This window comes from Anopheles darlingi, chromosome 2, assembly GCF_943734745.1.
Source record: "Anopheles darlingi chromosome 2, idAnoDarlMG_H_01, whole genome shotgun sequence".
Taxonomy (NCBI): Eukaryota; Metazoa; Arthropoda; class Insecta; order Diptera; family Culicidae; genus Anopheles; species Anopheles darlingi.
Genome location: NC_064874.1, coordinates 35183993 through 35204238, shown reverse-complemented (window position 1 = coordinate 35204238; position 20246 = coordinate 35183993). Strand labels below are relative to the sequence as shown.

General features: G+C 46.0%; 1 protein-coding gene across 1 annotated transcript in view; it reads right to left on the bottom strand.

Moving 5' to 3' along the window:
• Positions 1 to 20246, bottom strand: part of LOC125950277 (hemicentin-1-like) — a 219960-nt gene that overhangs the window by 43197 nt on the left and 156517 nt on the right. Inside the window, exon 3 of the mRNA XM_049678118.1 lies at positions 4610 to 4810. Coding sequence (XP_049534075.1) covers positions 4610 to 4810 — 201 coding nt within the window. The remainder of the gene's footprint in view (positions 1 to 4609; positions 4811 to 20246) is intronic.

Below are 20246 nucleotides of genomic sequence, written 5' to 3'. Positions count from 1 at the left end.
TGCACGAATGTGATCTTGCGATATTTTTGGTTCACCTCCAATGCGTTTTGCAATGCTACCAGTATTATTGTAACAATTTATGGTGGGATACACAAATATTTCATTCACTTTAAGGTGATTGAGCTCACGAACAGTAGCTGGTTATGATTTGCCAGACAAATATAATGCAATCTATGACTATGACTTTTTAATTTCATGACGGTAAAAAAATATTAGTAAAACTGAGACTATAACGTTATTAGTGGCTTGTAAACAATATATTGAACTTTCAATAGAACAATTTTGGCGTTGAAGCTATGAGCGGTTCAAAAGATACAAGCAGTGTAAAGTTGGTAACACTTCATATCAGTAACCCTGTACTGTCGTTTACCACTGGAGCCAAACAGTTCGATTTTACTTTCATCTGACCATAAAATATTGCGCCATTTTTCGACCGGCCAATGGATGTGTGATTTCGTGAAGTTCAACCTATTACGAATGTTTCGCGCTGTGAACAGGGGAACTTTACTGGGGCTCCGAGCCGGTAGTTCATCAACCTTTTACGAATTGTTGCCGTGTTTATTGGTAGGTTCAAATCCTGTTTCAAAACACGTGAGGTCAGAAAAAGGATTTATTTTCACCACACGAGCCATATGAATGGTCGTTATGGGTCATCGTTGCTCATTTTCTACCACGAGTTTCAGCCTGTGGTAGCTACCGGTGTGCGTTGGTAACCTTTAACCATTATTTTCTGCACCTCGCGATACGTTTTTCCACTTTCAATCAACCCGCTTAGATCTGCTCTCGTTCCTCAGGCATGGCAGGGCTTCGCTTTGCCCATCTTTATTTAAAATATTGATTGATTTTCTAAATCCTTTAAAATACTAGAAATGAGCCGAACAACAAGTGCAATAAAAATGTTGTTCTTATTTATTTCGAACACCACTGTAGTACTACGAGCAATCCATTGCCCCCCACCCCACGGTTGGAATGCTCACGGTTTACACGCTCCGTTTAATAAATAGAAATGGTGGTGCATTCCAAAACTCCTCCCGGCTACCTCCGTCGGTCGGTCGGTCGGTCGGTCTGTGGCACACCGGGTATACACCGAGGGTGAATTGTCCGGGAATGCATAGAGAATTCAAGCTATTTCAATATCCGAGACGCGACGCAACGCGATGGTGGTGGTACGCCATTGGTACCGTTTGGTTCGCTCGTCGCAAATGATGTTGCCGCACAGTCCAGGATGGGCGCACAAATTGCAAAAATCCTTTGAATGCCGTCGGGGCCCATGTGAGGACCGCTTGATGAACGTTTTCCCCCCGGGGTGGCGGTGGAGAGTAAGGTGAGTGCTTCATTGAAATCCGTGTTTGCTTTGCCGCCACATCGGCCTCCCTTTGCACAACGCGTAGCATCGTTCATTGACTAGAGCCAGATGCTGGCAACCAACCCTCGAGACCAGACCACTACACACACGGAGAGACGACCATACAGGGACGAAATGTGGCGAAAAAGCGGTTCTAAACGACTTGCTCCCGTGGCAGCGAACGAGAGATCGTGTCTCTGGAGAATTCTCGCGAACCAAATATAAACCCCGGAATCACTCACCGACCGACCGACCGTCCAACCTGGTGTTCGTGGATGCAAAATTATATTTCATCCGGATGCCCGCAAGCCGGCCGGTCGGCGCCACCAACCACCGACCTCAACATACCGCAAAGGACAACGGATTGGGATTTCAATGAACTTTGCAAATATGAAGTTCGCACCGGCACCGGCACCGACTTCCTGGCCCGATGAAAAAGTCATTTGATGCGGGCTGGTCGCTGGCTGGCTGGCTCGTGGCCTCGGGGCCCCTTTCGGTACGGTATGGCCCCCGGTATGGCGGTTACGATGGTAATGAAGATAGCGGAAACGGAACCGAAACCGAACCTCGTTCCCTTTTTCCTCCACGCCATGGACATATGCGGACACGAGACACACGCGAGAGACACGCCAGCCGACAGTTCATCTACCTTCACGCCTGGCCGTGTCCCATTTCGCTTGCTGGCAACCTGAGTGACGCTTCGCCTCAGGCCGCACCTTGAGACGGATGGTTTGGTCTGGTTTGGTCTGGACTGGCTGGCTGGTTGGCTGACGTTTGATACGGCCAATTCTGTTTCCTCCAGCTTCCATCGCAACCATTCACTTCGATCTCTTTGCGTCGTGCATGTTTACTCAACCCCGAAACCCCGAGGTTTTTTTTTGCCTTCTCCTTCACTAGGAAAGGAATTTGATGCGCAATGATTGTCCTTTCGAGGAAGGTGATGGTGAGGAAAAGTGACGAAAAGAAGAAGAAGGAGAAGGAGAAAGAAACGACCGAGACTGGGGTGCGAGTTCATCTCATCATCATTACGGATGAAAGCAACAGCAGCCACGGAGCCAGTCAGCCATCAACATCAGCACGCTTATGCGGACTGTATGCGGACAGAGCAATCCGGGTTCGAACCCGGTACGGTCGTCGCGCCGTAACCGAAAGGAAGAAGAAGTATCCAATGATGGTGCGCGTCAGTGAAGCGAAGAAATGAAATGAGACCGGTTGCTGCTGGTGCTGTTGCTACTACCGGTAAGTAAATATGTTACATCGTCGCACCTCGGCACCAGATCATCCGCTTTGCCATTCGTTCCTCACACACAGACACACGCACTAGGTTGGTTGGTAGATTAAAGGAGGACGATGACAACGTCAACGACTTGGCATTAGCTTGGCGCAATCGTTAGTTTTTTGCTGCTGCTGCTGCCGTCGGCATGACGCGTCGTCCTCATTTCTTGGAGTCGCTCTTTGCACAAAGCACAGGACGCTCGATGTGCGTTCAATAGTGGTAGGGAAAAAACGGAACATAACGACTACGACTAAACTGCTGCTGCTAGACGACTGTGGAAGGATCTCGCGAGAGCTTTTGCTCAAAGCAATGCTAAATTTTCAATATTTCTCACAAATAAACGTCAGCGTCTTGTTGATCCGCGTGAACTCTATTCTAGTGCTCGGTTCTTATTTTCTTGTTCTTATTCCTGGTACGGGCCACGCGATGTAAACTAATGCTTGTACAACACTATTCTATGCACATTATAGAGCAATTATAACTTGTTATTACTGATATCATTTTTTTTAAAGTCTGTTCGCACGAATCTGCACGGATCAAATTTGAAAGGGTGTAAATTAATTTTCACATTTCTCCCTGAATGCTGACCTTTTCTAAAGAAATTTGCTAAAAGATTTACATAAATCGGAGCAGAAATGAGAAAGATACACGTTTTCAAAAGTACAGTGATCCTTTTTTTAAATTATTTTTCTCATTCACTATAAGTATTAACTATTCCGCAGATGCAACTTTTTTTCGTTAACACTAATTATTTTTCCAAAGAAAAGATATCTGTTATAACAAGTGATAACTGCTCTAGCGGAATCAATTGCAGTCATAATCACAAGAAGATGCTATACGAACACACAAGAAGGTGCTATACGAACATTAGTTTGCACTGCGTGGCATAGCCGTACGAAAATGATTTTGTAACACTGTAAGTGAAAGTTCTTGCGACGGATTTGTCTAGAGTTTGAGCATTTTTATATCTCTCGAAGCGAAGGCTCTCTCAGTTTCCAGTCGCTGTCATGTAGACGATGCTTACAGGCTCACAGGAAGGACTCGTAACTCGTTTCTGCTCGTAACTACTTCACTCCATACACTCTTCGGCTGCTGCTTGACTTACATAAGCGCCTCTAGCTCGTATGTTATGAAACATCGCTTTGATCGAGCAACGGAGCATAAAAGTAGCATAAGCACAGTAGTAGCACTGTTGCAAGCAACTGCTGCTGTTGCTGCTGTCTTTCATCGAGTCCTTTTGCATTTTGAAGAGGGAAAACGAAGCGCAACGCAGGCACGTCAATAACAGGCCGCTAATGAGAACTAGTTTCATCGTCGTTAAATACTACACTTTCCACCCCACTCAGCGGGGTCGTCGTCGATGGAGCAACCGTCGTTCCACTTGGCCATCGTTCAATTAGGTGCTGTACGTTCGACTCGACTACAACCGTAGGAAAGACTTCCTCGACTGTCTTGTAGCGAACTTAATAAGTTTTCTTTTTCCCTTTTCATCGAAGCTCGCAAATAGTGGCCCATCTCACCAACAGCACTTACTACACAACACACTGACACACGCACACCAACATGTGCGGCCGTGGTCATGGTCGTCGTCGTCGTTGAAATTCAATCAAGCGCGCCATCAAGTTTGGAACCTCCGTAAACGATATAACTTTATCCCAAGGAGGAGGAAGGGATAAAGGAGAACAAGGGTCTTTACCACACCGAGGCCTAGGTCCTCGGATTCCTAGGAATTCGCCTCCCTTCTCTCCCTTCCACTCACCACCATCCAACGGTAACTAGTTACAGAAGCGTTCGCTATCGTCTTACGCACCGCGGAATTCGTGGTAGGTGGAATTGAGCAGATCAACGGGCCCTTCCCCAGCTACCGGAATGCCAACTCCAATTACCAGCTCGCTGCTGGTTTTGTTTTCCTTTTCGTTGGCCATAAATAACGCACCAAGCGAGTGGCTGGCGGCCATCGCGGCCATCGTGGCTGTCAGCAAACTTACCGAGAATTTCCACCGTGTGCACCTGGTCCTTGTTGACCTTGTCGCTGATCTGACAGACGTAGTCACCGGCATCCTGCGGTTCCAGCTCGGAGATTTCCAGATTGTAGCCGTTGACAAGCCGTATCCGCTCGTCTCGCGTTACCATCAGCTGGGAGGCGGTAAGCACATTCGAGCCTCGCCGCCATAACAGTACCAGTGTACCTGGAAGAGAGAGAGAGAGAGAGAAAGAGAGAGAAGTGGTGAGTGAGTGGAGTACGATAATTAATAAGATTTATGTTACAACGGGGCCAAGCGCTGCACGCACCACGAAGGCGTTGCGAACGAACCACCACCACCACAACAATTGATATTCCATCTGAGTGCGCGAAATGGTTGTTTGGTGCGGCGTACACATGTCTTCCATTCCCCCCGCTCGCCAAACCATTACTCCTTCACTCTTGAACTGCTCGAGACTGTCACAGCATTTTGCGTACGACTTTAACGCTTTTTTAATGATAACGAGTTGGCAGGGAGCGAGAAGGGGGGTGAAGAGTGAGTGTGGGTTCGTTGGACCGCAAGACGGCCCCGACCTTATGCCGTCCTCTCGCCATCACCGTCACCACACGCGCATATGTTCACAAGAAAAATGACGAACATTTAATTTTCCACCGCAGCTTTTCCCGAAGCTTGGGACAAGCGGTGGAACGAGAGGAGCACCGTCTGTGTCTTGCGACGTGTAATGGCATGTCATCCTCGCGTAGTGAAAGTGAAAAGTTTGCGCACAGGAAATGGGGCGTACTGGCATTGAACAATCGCTACAACAACCACATGGTGTCACCGCGAACGAGCAGCAGCAGCAGCAGCAGCAGCAGCAGCAGCAGCTGTTGTTGCGCGGGAAGACGGAGAGGATGTTGGCAGGAATTTAAGAATCATAATTAGATTCCTTGATGTGCGTGTGTGTGAGAGAGAGAGAGGGTGTGCGCCATAAATTAGAGGGTTTCTTATTACATTTCTGGCGAGAGCACAGCTTGTCTGAACACTGGGAACTCGTTGCTCGCTGCTCAGAGTCAGACAGCAGCATAATGTGTGATTTGCTGTTACAGCTATTTACGGTTACGGCAGCCAGTGAACCAGTTCATTCGTTTCCGTACCGTTGTTTCGTCTGTTTGGTGGTTTTGTGATTGCTGAGGCGAGTGTAATGATAGTTCCAAAGGGGAAGTGATGACAAAGTGGAACAAAAGAGTTGAAGACAAGGATGAGGTGTCCTTGAACTTCACTCCCGTTGCATGACGAAATTGATTTTATGGGATGCACCGGATAAGTTAAACTGTGACACTCAAACGATTACAAAAATATTGGTAACACAAGCTGCTAATTGCTTTGTAATGTTTATTATTGCCAATATTTCATATTTTATTTAATAAGCTTTTTAATATTTCTTATTTGCTCATAACAATAGTAACATAACTCGATTTGTTACATCGAAGTTCATTCAAGTATCACTAACCTGTTAGATCTACAGTTTTGTTTTCTATTATTGCTAAGCTCCATCATTCACTTTCCTTTGCTTATTTTGTCCATCATTTACTTTTTAACTGAATTTTTGTTAATCATATTTTTCACTTTTTTTTTCTTTTGTTCAGTATCACTAACTAAACTTTGTTCTGTGACCTTAAAGTTTAATATCATGACTGTGGAGGTTGTTTCGGAAAATGTTCCCATAAGCTAATGCTAAGCATTTTGTTAAATCAAGTTTGATGAAACTTTCCATTTTCCCTTTTGTAACTAATTATTTTTTAAGTTCCATTTAACGTCTTCTTTTGGATATTGCTCCCCAATATTTTTAACAGTTCCTGTGTCTGATTATTAATAATTTTGAATAAAATTGTATCGCATCACATTTGATAATCAATGAATGGAAACGAACGAGGAAACGTTTTAACATTAATGTGGTTTCTCCTTTTAATGGCGAAAGACGGCAATAAAACACTTTTGCCAACAAGCACCGATGATTATTAATTTGAAACAATACAGAGCACCACCACTAGACACCATTTGGTGCAATCGTGTGGCCACCTCATCATGCTTATCATCTTAAGCACTCGCTTGCCATTTCGGCGGCTGAGAAATGGGAGGGATGGCCACAAAAAAGTTTCACCACAAAAGATCGTGGTTCAGTGCTTTACACTCCCGACCCCAAAAACCCATCACACCCCTTGGTTTCCTGCTCTTTTTCTCGCTCTCTCTCTCTATCCCTATCTATCGGCCCCTCCCTACCATTAGGACGATTGGAAAGGAATGCATTTTCATTTCCAATTCCAACCGAGCGCCAGCCAAATGCAAAAGCACCCACTCGCACAGTCGTGCTCTGGCACTTCGATTCGAAAGTTCCTCATGCACTCACTCCTCTCCCTTTTCACCCCCTCTCTCTTGCGCTTTCGCCTTCTCTCTCTCTGTCTCTTTCTCTCGCAATCGGCGAACATCGGGAATGTCATTTGTGGTAGTTCAGATTTTCTGCGGTTTTCAGGAAAGGATGGAACGTTGGCCCCCCTTCATGGGTATTGTGGAAGTCGCCCCTTTTTTTGCTGCTGCTGCTGCTGCTGCTGCTGCTAGTGGACGACATAAAGCCTTTGGCCGGGGCGTCGGTTGGCTTTTACCATTTCTCATTCCATTGGGTCACGGTCCTCCCCAACTAAAACATATTGGGCTGAGCTCAGAAGATCACACTGCCACTAATTCCTCTTATGTTGGAGCAATCCGGGCGTACGCTTGCCACGTTTTTGATTGCGGGATCATTGGTGGGTCGGTTGTCTCTCTCTTTCTCTCTCTCTCTCTCTGGCTGGATTGGACGCTCTTCAATTCCTAGCGTCGAGCATTAGGACGCTGAACATCGGCGCATCGAGACGAAAGATATGAGGGGACATAGCATCCGTTCTGGGTTCTGCACGGGCGGAAGCATTTTCCGTGGCCGGAACTTTTCGACCAAATTACTGGAAAATTATGATTCGACAGAAAATTGGAAAAGTTTCCATTTTGAAAATAAAGCGAACCGTGGGCTACAAGCCACGGCCGCATAGTATAATAACAATAATAGAAGAAGCAGCAGCGGCAGCAGCCGATGGTTTTGCTTGAGGATAAATAGGAGATAGAATGAAACAGAGGACAGGGAGAGAGAACGAGAGAGAGACCATTAAAGAAAGAAAAAAAAACCGAAAGAACTAGAAATCCGTAGTTGCCCGCTGACTTGCCAATTTTACACAAAAGCAACTTTCCGTTTTTTTTCTCTCTTTTGCTGAAGGTTTTTGCCAGAAAGCTACCCCCCCCCCCCACCCCCTCGACTTTTCGACTCGGAATCATGGTTTAAGCAATCGAAAAGGTCCTTTTGTTGTCAATAGTTTGCACGTTTCTTGTTTTCATTTCACTGGCACCAGCAGCACCGACAGCAGCGCATTGCTCAGCCAGTGACGAGCTGTTCTCTTCTCTTTCTTTATTATTATTACTATTATTATTTCGTTTCCTTTTTTTTTTTGGTTGCAGTCGAGTGCATTCCGTACACAAATGGTACACTTTTATAATGGACTTTTCGCAATCTTTTTGATACGACAGCGTGATAGACTATAACCAACAGTCGAGTCACCGCCGAGCACCGAGCAGCAGAGAAGCAGAAGATGAGAATGAATTGTTATCAACAAGAAGCGGAATGGAGGGTAACGAAACAACGGTCGTTACTTCCATCTTGGTGCGAAGGTGTGCAGAAAAAGAAAGGGCAACAATTTCTTACGCTTTTCCTTCGTTACAAACCTAAATGCTGCACAATTTATTCGTTCCCCCCGAAACTTATGCTCTTCAGTTGATTCCACTCCAGACGAAAACCATCGAAACATTGCCTCAAACCAGACTGTATCTCTCTCTCTCTCTCTCTTTCACGCTCTTACTTTGTACACAATTTTTCGGAGCATAAAAAACAGAGAAAACATTTTTCACCACCATAAGTTGCAATGTGGCGCACACTACATGCGCCATACACTGCCCCACAAACCGCAATCTCTACGGTCGGAAGAACAAACCGGTTATAGCAACAGTTACAGCAGCACAACTATCGAAACAATTTAATTGCTCTTCAGCCAACCAGTTGGCTTTGAATTATTCGTTATTTTCGGATTCCACGTGGGACGAGGGAACCTGTCCGCAGAACCACAGGGAGAAAGACGAAACCCAAGGCTTCCGGAACGTACAAGAAGAATCGGACTCAAAATGCATTTCCGCAGCCAGATTAAGGGGAAAGATCATCGCATAAAGGGACAGAGCAGCTTTGATGGCTACCGTCGGCCGCAAAGGGGAGGAATTTTTGGAGGTGTAGGCCAAAGTTTTATGGGCTTTTCAAACTCCAAACCAAAGCCCTTTGTTTCGTGGCCTGACTGTTACGGTTCGCTGCGGACATTTGCTTCGTAGGCCTTCGTTCGTACCGACCCATGGAAAGGTTTGGGGTGGTTGGCCGTAACCACCGTCGTAATTCGCAAATGGAATGGCCAACATGTCTCAGAAGTTTCACAAAATTAAGATGACCCCAAAGGCAACGGTGTCGGAACTAGTTTTGGTTCAACTGTTCCTCCTCCTTCTGAGTCCAATTTCTGTCTCCTCGCTCGCTCGCTGCCGGCTGCTGATAAGCACGATTTAACCGGGAACGGGCTAATGATCATCCAATCCGACGAACCCATCCATCCTGCACCGGTTAACCGATTCGGACAGCGAACGTTTGACATCTGTCAAGTCACGGCGCGCGTGTTCCGATTGCGATTGCGGGGAATTGCGATGTGTGTGTGTGTGATGATACACGGACCGCAACGGACATTTATCGTGTTTGTTTAATTGAATTGAGCGATGGACGAACGGTGGATTCCCAAGAGTCCGGAGTTTCGCTCGTTCGCTTGACCGGCGATTGGTACCTTGCGGATCCATTTTTTGTTTTCGTTCGTTCTCGGAACACGATTCGTCACGATCTTCCGAGAGCTTTCTTCCGATCTCGATGACGAAGCACCCCGGGTAGCGGTCCTCAGCTTCAGGATAAATAAGAAAAGAGATCGGAGTCGGAGACAGGATGTTCATCCTTCCAGTCCATTCAGCCGTTCAGCGGCGACCATCATTTCCCATGATGTAGCAAACGACACGATGATGTCGTCCCGTTCGCTGACCAAGAGACCGAAGACCGAGAGACCGAAACCGAGAGAACCGAGGCCCAAGGTCTCGTAAATCTTGCACGGATATCGACACGCATTGATCCGGATCTGAAAGGCAAGGCTTTTCATGCTCGATTGATGACCATATTTATGCTCCTTCAAAGCAGCAGCAGCAGCACAACCCCATAACCAAACCGAACCCCGGCACTAATCGGCCAGGCCGGTCAGTTAGCCTTCGGTCGGTCGGTCTTTTCGGTCGGAGTACAGTTTGTCGTCGTCCGTTGAAATGCTTGTCCAATACATGGGACGAGCCGGCGGAGAATTTATCTGCAGCTCGCGTATCCATCCGAAAGGACGACCAATTCGACCACAAGCACATTTGTCCCGGTGAAAGGATTCCGGATTTCGTTAATCCTCGAAGAGCTTAAGACTTAATAGCGGTACTAGCCCTTCGAGGGTCCTAGCTTGGAACAAGAAAGCTTCGACAAGAGATTAATCGACAGAAATGGAAGATTCACTCACACGAAGCCGTTCGCTGTGTTTGATAACGGACTTTGAAGAAATTAAACACAAACAAAGTTAGGTAAATTGTTGCGAAAACCATCACTTAAAGCCCTTTTGCTGTCTCACATCACATTATTTGCTGCTCTCCATGATCCATGATTCAGTTCATGTTTGTTAGAATTTTGACAAACATTGCACTTAATTAATGTACTAGGCACACACACACACACACTACCACGACGCACCATCCAGCGCAACCCTTGCCTTGTAAATCAATGTTTTCAATCAAGAAGCAAATCAATTGCGGAGAATGTGGGGGCATTCTGTTGGCCTATGGCTCTGTGTGTGTGGTATGGCCTTCGTCTGTAGGCGGTCTCCACCTCCGTGGCCGGCTAGAAGCTACAGAGAGCAGTGCAGAGGGCATGTAAGAAACACAAAGGTAAATGAAACATGTTCAATTTCTGCTAATTAGATTACACGCTGGCAAACAGCACTGGCACAACGGTTTCTGCTGAGGTTTCCTGATTTCCTGTGTTCCTCGGGGTCGAAGCAAATACCACGACCGGAAGAGCTAGACACTGGCTCCAGAGCAAGAGATGGTGCCAGAGATGGTCAACTGATATGTTTACCACCGGTACCATTGAAATCCTTCTGTTGATCAGATGTTGATGATGATTCCAAGTCATCTATTGCAAGCCAGTGGCAAGGAGCTGCAGCGTTCCCATCGGTAAAATCTTCAAGGAATTGCATTCCATCACTATTGATAATGTTTTGGATATGATTGGAAAATGTTCCGGAGTACTCGGAGATGGCACCACGATACCTTGCGGTCAGTCACCTCTTCACATACTAGTGCAATGTTTTGCAACATTCCTGCCCATGCTAGCCATGCCCAATGTTCCAAGCGTTGCCTGGCAACAATAGAGCTGCTTCGTGTGGATTGATCTTTCAGACAAACATCTTGATAAGTTATTCCGACCATACGTATAATTAAATTAAAATGTTTTACTTAGGATCAAAGCAATCAGCTCGTGATTTTATTTGTTGGTCGAGGGTTTTGTTTGAGTTTCTAATAGTGTTTGTACGTAACTACGTTTGTAACTAAATGAACGGAGAGGGATTGGTCCTGTGGTAGAATTCTGTGCTGTTTTAAATGAAGCATAAAACCCGGTGGTGTTTGGCAACTTTACGATTGGAACCATGAATTATCTCCTTCCCACCGCTTTCTCCCACCCGCGCCCGAACGAATGTCTTTTCATTTACAGATAGTAGCATCAACCCGGTCCGGCGGGAGTTGTTACATTGTGATCATGTATCTGTTTCCCACCGGCGGAGTAGATAAATCCTCTCTCCCTTTCTCACTCTTTCTCCCTTTCTCCCAATATTTAGAACAAGCTCACCCGGGTTACGCAATGATTTATACCAGGATACCTTATCTTCGTTAGGGTTGCCACCGCACCACCGTCCCACAATCGGTCTCTGCCGAGAGGAAGGCGCAACCCCGACGCCGGGGAACAAGGTCGCCCAAAGTGTCGCCCTATAGCGCTGGGCATTGGAAAGCAAAAGTAGAGGAAGCGAAAAAAAGAACAGTATTCGAAACTCTGCTCTCTATCTCCCCTTTCACCTTCATACTACTTGTTCGGGCATCTTGTAGCAGATAGGGTGCGGACATGGACATGCGGGGGTCCACTTTACCCTTTTGTGCTCGTGCGTAACGGCTAGCCGGCTAGCTAGCTAGCTACTCAAATGCTCAATATTTATAGTTTATTGGGGTAGTAATCCAATCCGGTGCCCGGTTGCTGCGCCAGAAACCCTTTCTTGGGACCAACGAGCGGGTGTTGTTGTTGCTGCTGCTCGTGTGACCATCGGTAAGCGAATCGGTCCGGAATTGGCCCCTTAAGCTTGCTACCCTTTTTTTCCCTATGCGCACCGGTACGACAAAGGCCGGCGACGTGCCGGTCCCGTTTGCTGCGTTCCCCATTATGATTGGTCATGATTTATTGGCTGTGAAATCGTTTACTTTTGCTCGAAAGGAAGGGTAGAGTAACTTTGCTTCGCTCTGGTGATTAAAATGAAACTAGTGTTTCCATTTATCATACTATCTTGCCTTCGCTATCTAGTACTCTGTTTCTCTCTCTCACGCCTTTCAGTTTTTTTTTCCCTTGAAACACTATTTGTCGCTCTGGTATAACTAATATGCGAACATTCGCACGAACGGATTGCAGAGAGAGCAGTTCAGTGGTTACTTTGATTATTCCTTCACTCCTTGGACACTTTCCTTGGGCTCCCGCCACTGACTTATCTTAATTTCTTCGAACCATTATTACAAACTCCTTGAATTCCTCTCTCGCTCTCTCGGTCTCGCTATCGGTGTCTACTCGTTCGGAACAAATTAAGAAGCGATTGAGTTATCACGAACGAACTCTTTCCGCGTTACAAAGGGGGGGCTTCGATGGGCTTCAGCCATCTTCCACCGAGGTTCCCGGACCCCGAACGTACAGAAAACGCAACGAAGCGAAAGTCGTTCGCCCATTTCTTCCGTGCCTTCCGTGGAAGGGTTTATGCATCAGAAACACCGAGTCTCGAGTGGAGAAGGAAGGAGCAAAGCGTGGTGTGGCGGGGTGGCAATGAAATAGAAGAAGTCAGCAAGGACCAGACCAAAGCAAAGACCCCGAGAAATGGACGACCAAACAGCGCCAGCACCGAGCGTTGTGCCGCGGTTTGCATGCTTCTTGGCCGTAAATCTTTCGCTCCCGGGTTTTCTCTAAGTTGCTATCGTAATTGACTCCGATCTTCTTGCCGATCCCTTAGGCGGTCCAACCCTGGGGGTGGCTAGTCCTCGTCCTTGGCGGTGATACGGCGGCGAACTATGCGACCGGAAGGACACCGTGAAGTGTGGTCGGTACGAACATTTGTCGAAATTGACTTGCCTCCGAATACGAATGACGACCACTTTTGCGCACGAGATTTCGCCCCTAAACGCGGTCGCGGTGTGTGTGTGTGTGTTTTTTTTTATACCACGTGGCAGTTATGCTCACTTCGCTCTTCCCTTCGATGTATCGCTTTGAAGAAATTCATTTTTTTAATCACTCCACCCTATCGTTTGCGCGAGAAACCAACATAAATCAGGTTTTATGCGCCCTGAGCCCTGAGAGGTGCCTGGATGTTGGGGAAAAGTGAACTTTTTGCTGGAATTTTTGCATCATAAACAGTCGTTTGTATGTCGATTATGCGCCATTGCAGCGTTAGAAATGTTCATTAGTTCGTGTAACCATTTTTCATCGCATGTGCGTTAACTGACCTTTAAAGTCCAACACTTTGCAGAAACTTGCGCATACTTGGAACCTGTTGTACAACTGATCATAAGGATCCAGACATTCGTTGCAAGTGTTCATTTCGCTACAAACCAATTCCGATTTGTATCAAAAAGCTGCAGTGCTTACTTGGATTTGTAACAAAAAAGCACTGCAACTTGGATCCACTCGAGTTCCTCCATTTTGAATTATTCAATTTTAGCAAACGTCCTAGAGCAACAATGTGGACGTTGAAGTTGTTGATGATGCCTCAAAATTGCCGAGACACTCTGTGTCGCCCCCGTGGCTCATCAACATTCCTTTACGTGCTGTTGTCTATTATTTTTATGAATATTCCAACCAACAACACGCCCAGACAGGCGAATGTACGAGTAAGTTGTTGTAAAAACGTGAGAGCTTAAGCACGATCCTAGTGGCAGTCAGGCGTTCGGTTGAAAATATGGCGGACACGGGCAAGACAACACAGAAAGAAAACTAATTTCACGCCTGGTGAGCATGGGAGCATGTGTCTCCCGTGGTGGCATCTACTGCGGACTCCCGGATTTCCCGGGGCAGCACTACGGGGAGAGAAGTACGTTGCCGGCACCGACGGCACCACGTTCAGCTTGTAACGATTTAAAGGGCGTAAAAAGGCGGAACACCCCGAACGTTGTCAGCTGATATAACGGTTCTTACAATCTGCTTTTTTTTTCCTTCTCTTTATAGTAAGATACCCACCGGTGGTACCGTGGAGCTTGAGGTGAGAAGCGGACCACATAAAGACGGTTAGGAGAAAGCTCTAGAGAATAGTTTGAAGACGTGTTGCAACAAACGGAAACACAATAGTATCACCAGAGAGCTGTTTCTCGCTAACCGTTGGTGTTACAATTTCTATCGAATAATGATGACCTAAATGGTGCAATTCTATTAGGTCCCGGAGTTTGATTTTTTCGATCAACAAAAACGATTTATTTTCAAAACCAAAAGAATAAATTCATGTTTGGTGTATACAACTGGAGGGGTGAGATTTCATTTGCGACGTTTTCTGAAATGTTTTGCAATGATTTTGCATACATGAGGTCATCTTGTCGTTGTCGTGCTTAACAATAAGTCTAGCATATCGGTTTTTCCAAACTTGCCGTTTTCTTGCCAGAGCTCGTTCCACATGGACCAATTATTATTGATAACGCTTTCTATCAAAACTGTGTCCGGTTTCCAGAGGTTCTTACTGCACGACATATTCTCATTTTTATGCTTGACCCGAAGGTTTTGCGTCTGTAAGGTTGAAATCTTTTCTTTCAAATATTTGAAGCCAGTTATTACATCTGTTTGTGTCACAGCATATTTACAATAAGTTTAAACCCACAAATAATAGTTTTCTGCAGCCGTTATCTTCAAATAAAAGAAGGTTAGTCCTCGCAAAATCGAGATTTTGAACTCGAGAGAAAAATATGTTTTAATCAACAGTACGAGCAGTCACTTATGTGTATTAAAACTATTTAGTTATACTTTAAAACGCCATAACGCCATAACGCCATGAGAAACGAACTGAAATTAGGGGTGCCATCTTTTAGCAGAATCAAAAAACAATACTAATTCCGGGACCTAATAGTTTGAGGAGAAATTCAAATCTCAACCGCACTCGAAGGAGAGTCACAAACGTATTAAACGTAAACGGATTGAAGACTACTATTCAACCAATTGAAACACAACTTGATATTAATAGGCCTGCAGTGTTGGCCTAGGCCCTGCATCGACCTGAAGGAGTCACAAGGGCCTCTCGTTACCGCTCGATTGTTACAGTTTCAAGCATCGTTCGAAGTGCATCGAAGTTCGATTTGCTCCAATCTCAGCAACCTGCCCGTGGTCCCGAGCAACACTTCCACTACGAAGTCAGTCAATCCACTCCACTCACCCAGGTTACTGTGATGCAAACCATTTCCGGTTCATCGCCGACAGAGACAGCGAAACAGCCGAGAAGACGAGAAGACGGAAAACAACGTCCAAGTCAGCGGAATCGCGGAAGTTGCGGTCCATGAACGCGGTGAACCAACCACACGGTTGGTACCTGCCAGCAGGGTGCCAGCTTCTTTGGTCCGGGGTTTCATTAAAAATAGCTTTGGATAAACGTCGGCCTTAAGCCGCTTAGCCGCGACTTGGCAGACAGGGACAGGCGGACGGCGGCGTAAACAAACTTTCGAGCTCCTTGTTCCCGGTACGAGCTGAGGATTGGGCGCCCGGCCGTCACTCTTCCGTGACCGGCGCTAACAATCTGCTGGCACACACACACACACACACACCGACACACAACCCACGGACACAACCTTTGAGCCTCGCTGGCGCAACTTTTGCGCCGACCAGGAAGGGGATTCGCTCCGGGATTTCTTTCCGGGCGGCGGCGGCAGCGGCGGCGGTGGTGAAAAGTTTGCTTTCAAGTTTCCGTGAAAACTCCTCCTCCACCTTTTCCTCATTTCCCTTTCCCCCTTTACCACCTCGTGGGCCCATCGCGGGCAGATAATAAGGTGCGAGTGAAACTTTCGTTCCATTGGCCGCCCATCGGACCGATTATTGATCGGAAGTGGGACGTTGGCTTCTGATGCGTTGTCCCCCCGTTTTCCCGTGGTCTCGTTTATCGCCCTTTCGGTGGCTTTATTTATGAGGTGCGACTTGTGAGGTGCCACGCCGATGCGGTTGATGATGAGTTGATTTTAACCGATTTCCTCCGGCGGCGGCGGCGGCGGCAGCTCGGTTCTTGGTCGGATTTGGTTTTCGTGTTTTACGTGGAAGCGAGGACTGCGAGGACCGACCGCGCGGTCGCGAAACTTTCCATTGCCTCAGGGCAACGGGAGTGGGAAAATGATTCTTTGTTCGAGGCGCGCGCGCTTTCGCTGACCATAACGGTGGAATGAGGGAGAAGGAGTGGCCACGGATTTGTGCGGATTACTTTACGCGCCGGAGGGGGGATGCTGGTCCGATCGGATTGGAAAATCAGAAGAAGGTGGTGAAGAAACGCACAAAACGTTGCCTGGAAGCAGCGACGGAAGCAACGGAAGTGTAACATTGACACGCGGTTGCTTTTCACTTTAATTAATGCTTTGCCAACATCCGACATCGAGTGGCCAAAAACAGAGGCGGAAAAGAGATTTTTCTCTCCATCCCTTCGGGGGAAGCAGCAGAAAATTAATTACTTTGCTCTCTGTTGCTCTCCTTCTCTCTCTCTCCAATGAGAGACGAAGAGCAGTGGAAAGTGCTGTCCGTCCGTCGATCGCGATCAAGAGTTCGATTGATATGTTACCAACCCCGCACCCCGTAAATTCCCTGCATCCTAATCGAAAAGATGCAAGAAATCAATCTCGGGTTCGGCATTCCAATCAGTCCTCCACCCCTCCCCCGGGCACCGGAAAAGCGATGCAATTTTCCACCGTTTTCCATTCGCGTATTATGGTTACTGCCAGGTGCACGGAATGGTTCGGAAGCGGGATCGGGATCGGAAACAATTAAACCCGTTCACCCGGTGTAATGGAAGCAAATTGAAATTTGTTTCCAACAAACGGACGTATCCCCCGTACACCTGCGGTCCGCAGATCGCTCGATAGATTGCAACCGGTGCTGGTGCCGGTGCCGGTGGTGGAGTTTTCTTTGGTTTCACCTTTCTTTCCCCATTTCGCGGCCAGCGAATTCACTATCAGACACTCACACACACGCAGTGGTGCAAATGGAACCGGGAATCCTTGCCACAGATGCACTTCCTGGCACTTGCATGGCGCCAAGGAGGATGGGAGATGTCCGCTTCGCAGAAATGAAACTGTAATTATTTCGTGATTAAACTGTCATTAATTTTGCCACGTGTCCTGTCCCCCCTTTTCCGCCACTTAGTGTGTGTGTGTGTGTGTGTGTGTGTGGCAACGGTTCGTTTACTTTACATCGAAACTCCCTCTCTGGTTACGGTGACAAAGAGAACGATAGAGAGAACGATAGAATTGTATAGAGAAAGAGAGAGAGAGTGAATGATGACGCGCACAGTGTCTGAGAATCCATTAAAAGGTTTTTTTTTGTGGTCGGTCTGTCTGTCTTGGCATGGTTTGCACCGGAAACCAACCGGAGAACCACACCGGCCATATAACGTCATCTGAGTATACCGTCGAAGGAAGCTTTTGCGAGAGCTTCAACACCCAAATCGGTGTGAGTGTGTGTCGAGGCACAAAAAATGGTGTTCGCTTTCCTTGCCAGGCACACCGGATCCGGCTGCTGCTGGTGCTCGCGGCTTTCACAGCTGCTGTGCTGGTGGTGCTGACGATTACTTTCCATGGCTGGTGACGTGAACGCGTGGCGCGTGATGATGGCGCGCGATACCCGCAAGCTGTCACTAGCATTGTCCGGTTGCGGATTGATGATCCGCTGTCGTGTGGAGTTTTGCTCGAGTGGAAACCACAGGAGGATGAAAGGAAGAGAAGGAAGGGAAGGGAGGAAGAAGGTGAAAGCGATGGCTCTATTGTGTGGCAGGACACGGGACGTCAGGCCTCATTGCTGATCATATTTCAAGTCGCTGTTTCGCTGTCGGAGGTTTTTCTTTTGCTTCTTCTCATTGCTACTCACTAAATCCGTTCTCCTTTTTTTTGGGTGTGGGATCGCTTGCCTTTGAACAGTGGCCGGAGTTGCATCGAGGAAGGAAGTCTTTGGAAATCCGTCACGTAGGGAAGTGTTCCGAGAGATGTGCCCATTTCGAGTAGCTAGTGGAGTCAATTGATTACTCCTTGCAGACGATACACGTCAGACTTGGAGGCGAATTTGATGTGAGTCCGCTTTTTGCACGGATAAGGCCTTCTGGTGGCCTGTTTGGTTGACCTTTCTGTTTGGTTAAAGTTTCGTTAAAATTTCGTTAGAACACTACACAGCAAAAGAGGTTGCAAGAGGTGTTTTCGGAAATACTTAAACACCCTGTTTGGGAGAACTACGATGAACTTACAGAATGATATAGCCACCAAACAGATGCAAACCCTTTAGTAAACTCATATAAATTGATGTAGCAGTTTATCTATGAAGATAGATAGGTTTGAAGAACCGTTAGTTAAGCGGGACTTCGGTATTTTATTTCATTTCTTTGCATTCACTTTTTATATTTTTGTATGAATGCTTATGCTTTCAAAAGTAATGTGTGAAATTTTGGTATCAATCGAAGCAAAACTGACGAAAATACATTAAGCCTTGTATTTTCTCGTTACTTTGAATCGCGATTCCCAAAACTTGCGATTTCAAAACCTACTGCACCGATTTGAAATTTTGAACACATAATCTGTACACTGTTTGCCAAGTATCCCCGTCGAGTTTTTTTAAAATAGTTGATACTTTTTTTACATAATTTTTTTTAACTATGTAAAGCTCATTGTTTGAGGCAATATTGGAGAAAAGGATCCCTTTTTCAACTTTAAAAATCTGTCGAAAATCTAAAGTTAGGAAATTTAACAAAAACTCGACGGTAGCCACCTGGATAAACTTATAATCTAACAAAAGAATATTCATTTGTATATTTCTGATGACCCGGCACGTAGCTACGATGGGCACCACAAAAAGTACAGTTTTGCAAACTTGCCTTTCGAAATTGGATGCCATGAACGTAGTTATGATCAAATCTTCCCCAGAAAAGAACCAAATATTCTTTAAAAGTTATTGTTTAATATGATATTACTTAAAAAAAATTAAGTGGAATGCTTTCTTCACTAAAAATGGTCAAAAATAGTCCATTTTTTTTTACCCGAAATAACCAAAGCCGCCCTTAAGAGAAATGAAAGCATACATTATCCTAAATCTAGGAGTCAGTTCCAATTCCAAAATCAGTTGATCTGACGATTAATGATGATTGAAAAAAGCAAAAATACGATACATTTGCACAATAGGATTATAATAAACAATATACTGTTCGTTAATATTAGAACAGTTTCGCACAGCTTTTTATTGTTTTAGGCATTGTACTGCTAAACTGCATTGGGAATTCGTGGAAAAAACGGCAAAGATGTTGCCAGTCTGCTCTAGACGCAAATAGATATGCGATGTACCGATGAAATAATGCGGAAATGCTATCTGAAGTGATGAGCTCTGGCAAATGAATATCATTTTGTTCCGTTCATGACGAGAGTTGATCTGCGAAAGAGGAGTCTTTGTCGATGAGGAGTTTTCTGGTGAATGTAACGTCAAGTAAATCACGTGTTCAGTATTTGGTTTTGTGATTTCGAGAAAGGTATTTTTAGATATCGATTGATTATAGAGAAAATCATCCCCAACATGGAGTGGTTGACGATTATTTCATCTAGTACTTCAATCCAGAGTCTCTTTTCTTGGCACGTTAATCACCAAAGATAAGAGCTATGAATGCACGCAGATAAAGACAAGTGAAGGGTAACATTTGATTGAGTAAGTAACGTCATTCCTGGTTAGCAAGGTCGTATTATCAGTAGCAAGTAGCACGTTATCGGACGGTATAAAATCAGTTGCATGATGATGAAGTTGTAGAAACTTCAATCAATTTATGACCACAAACACAACAAATTTCAATCGAAACAGCTGTCAGACCATTGCTCTATCTTTCTCTCTCTCTCTCTCTCTCTCTCTCTCTCTCTCTCTCTCTCCTTCTCTTTATCTTTCTGTGTAGAACAAAATCAACAGAAAAGAGGAAATCAATGGAGCATG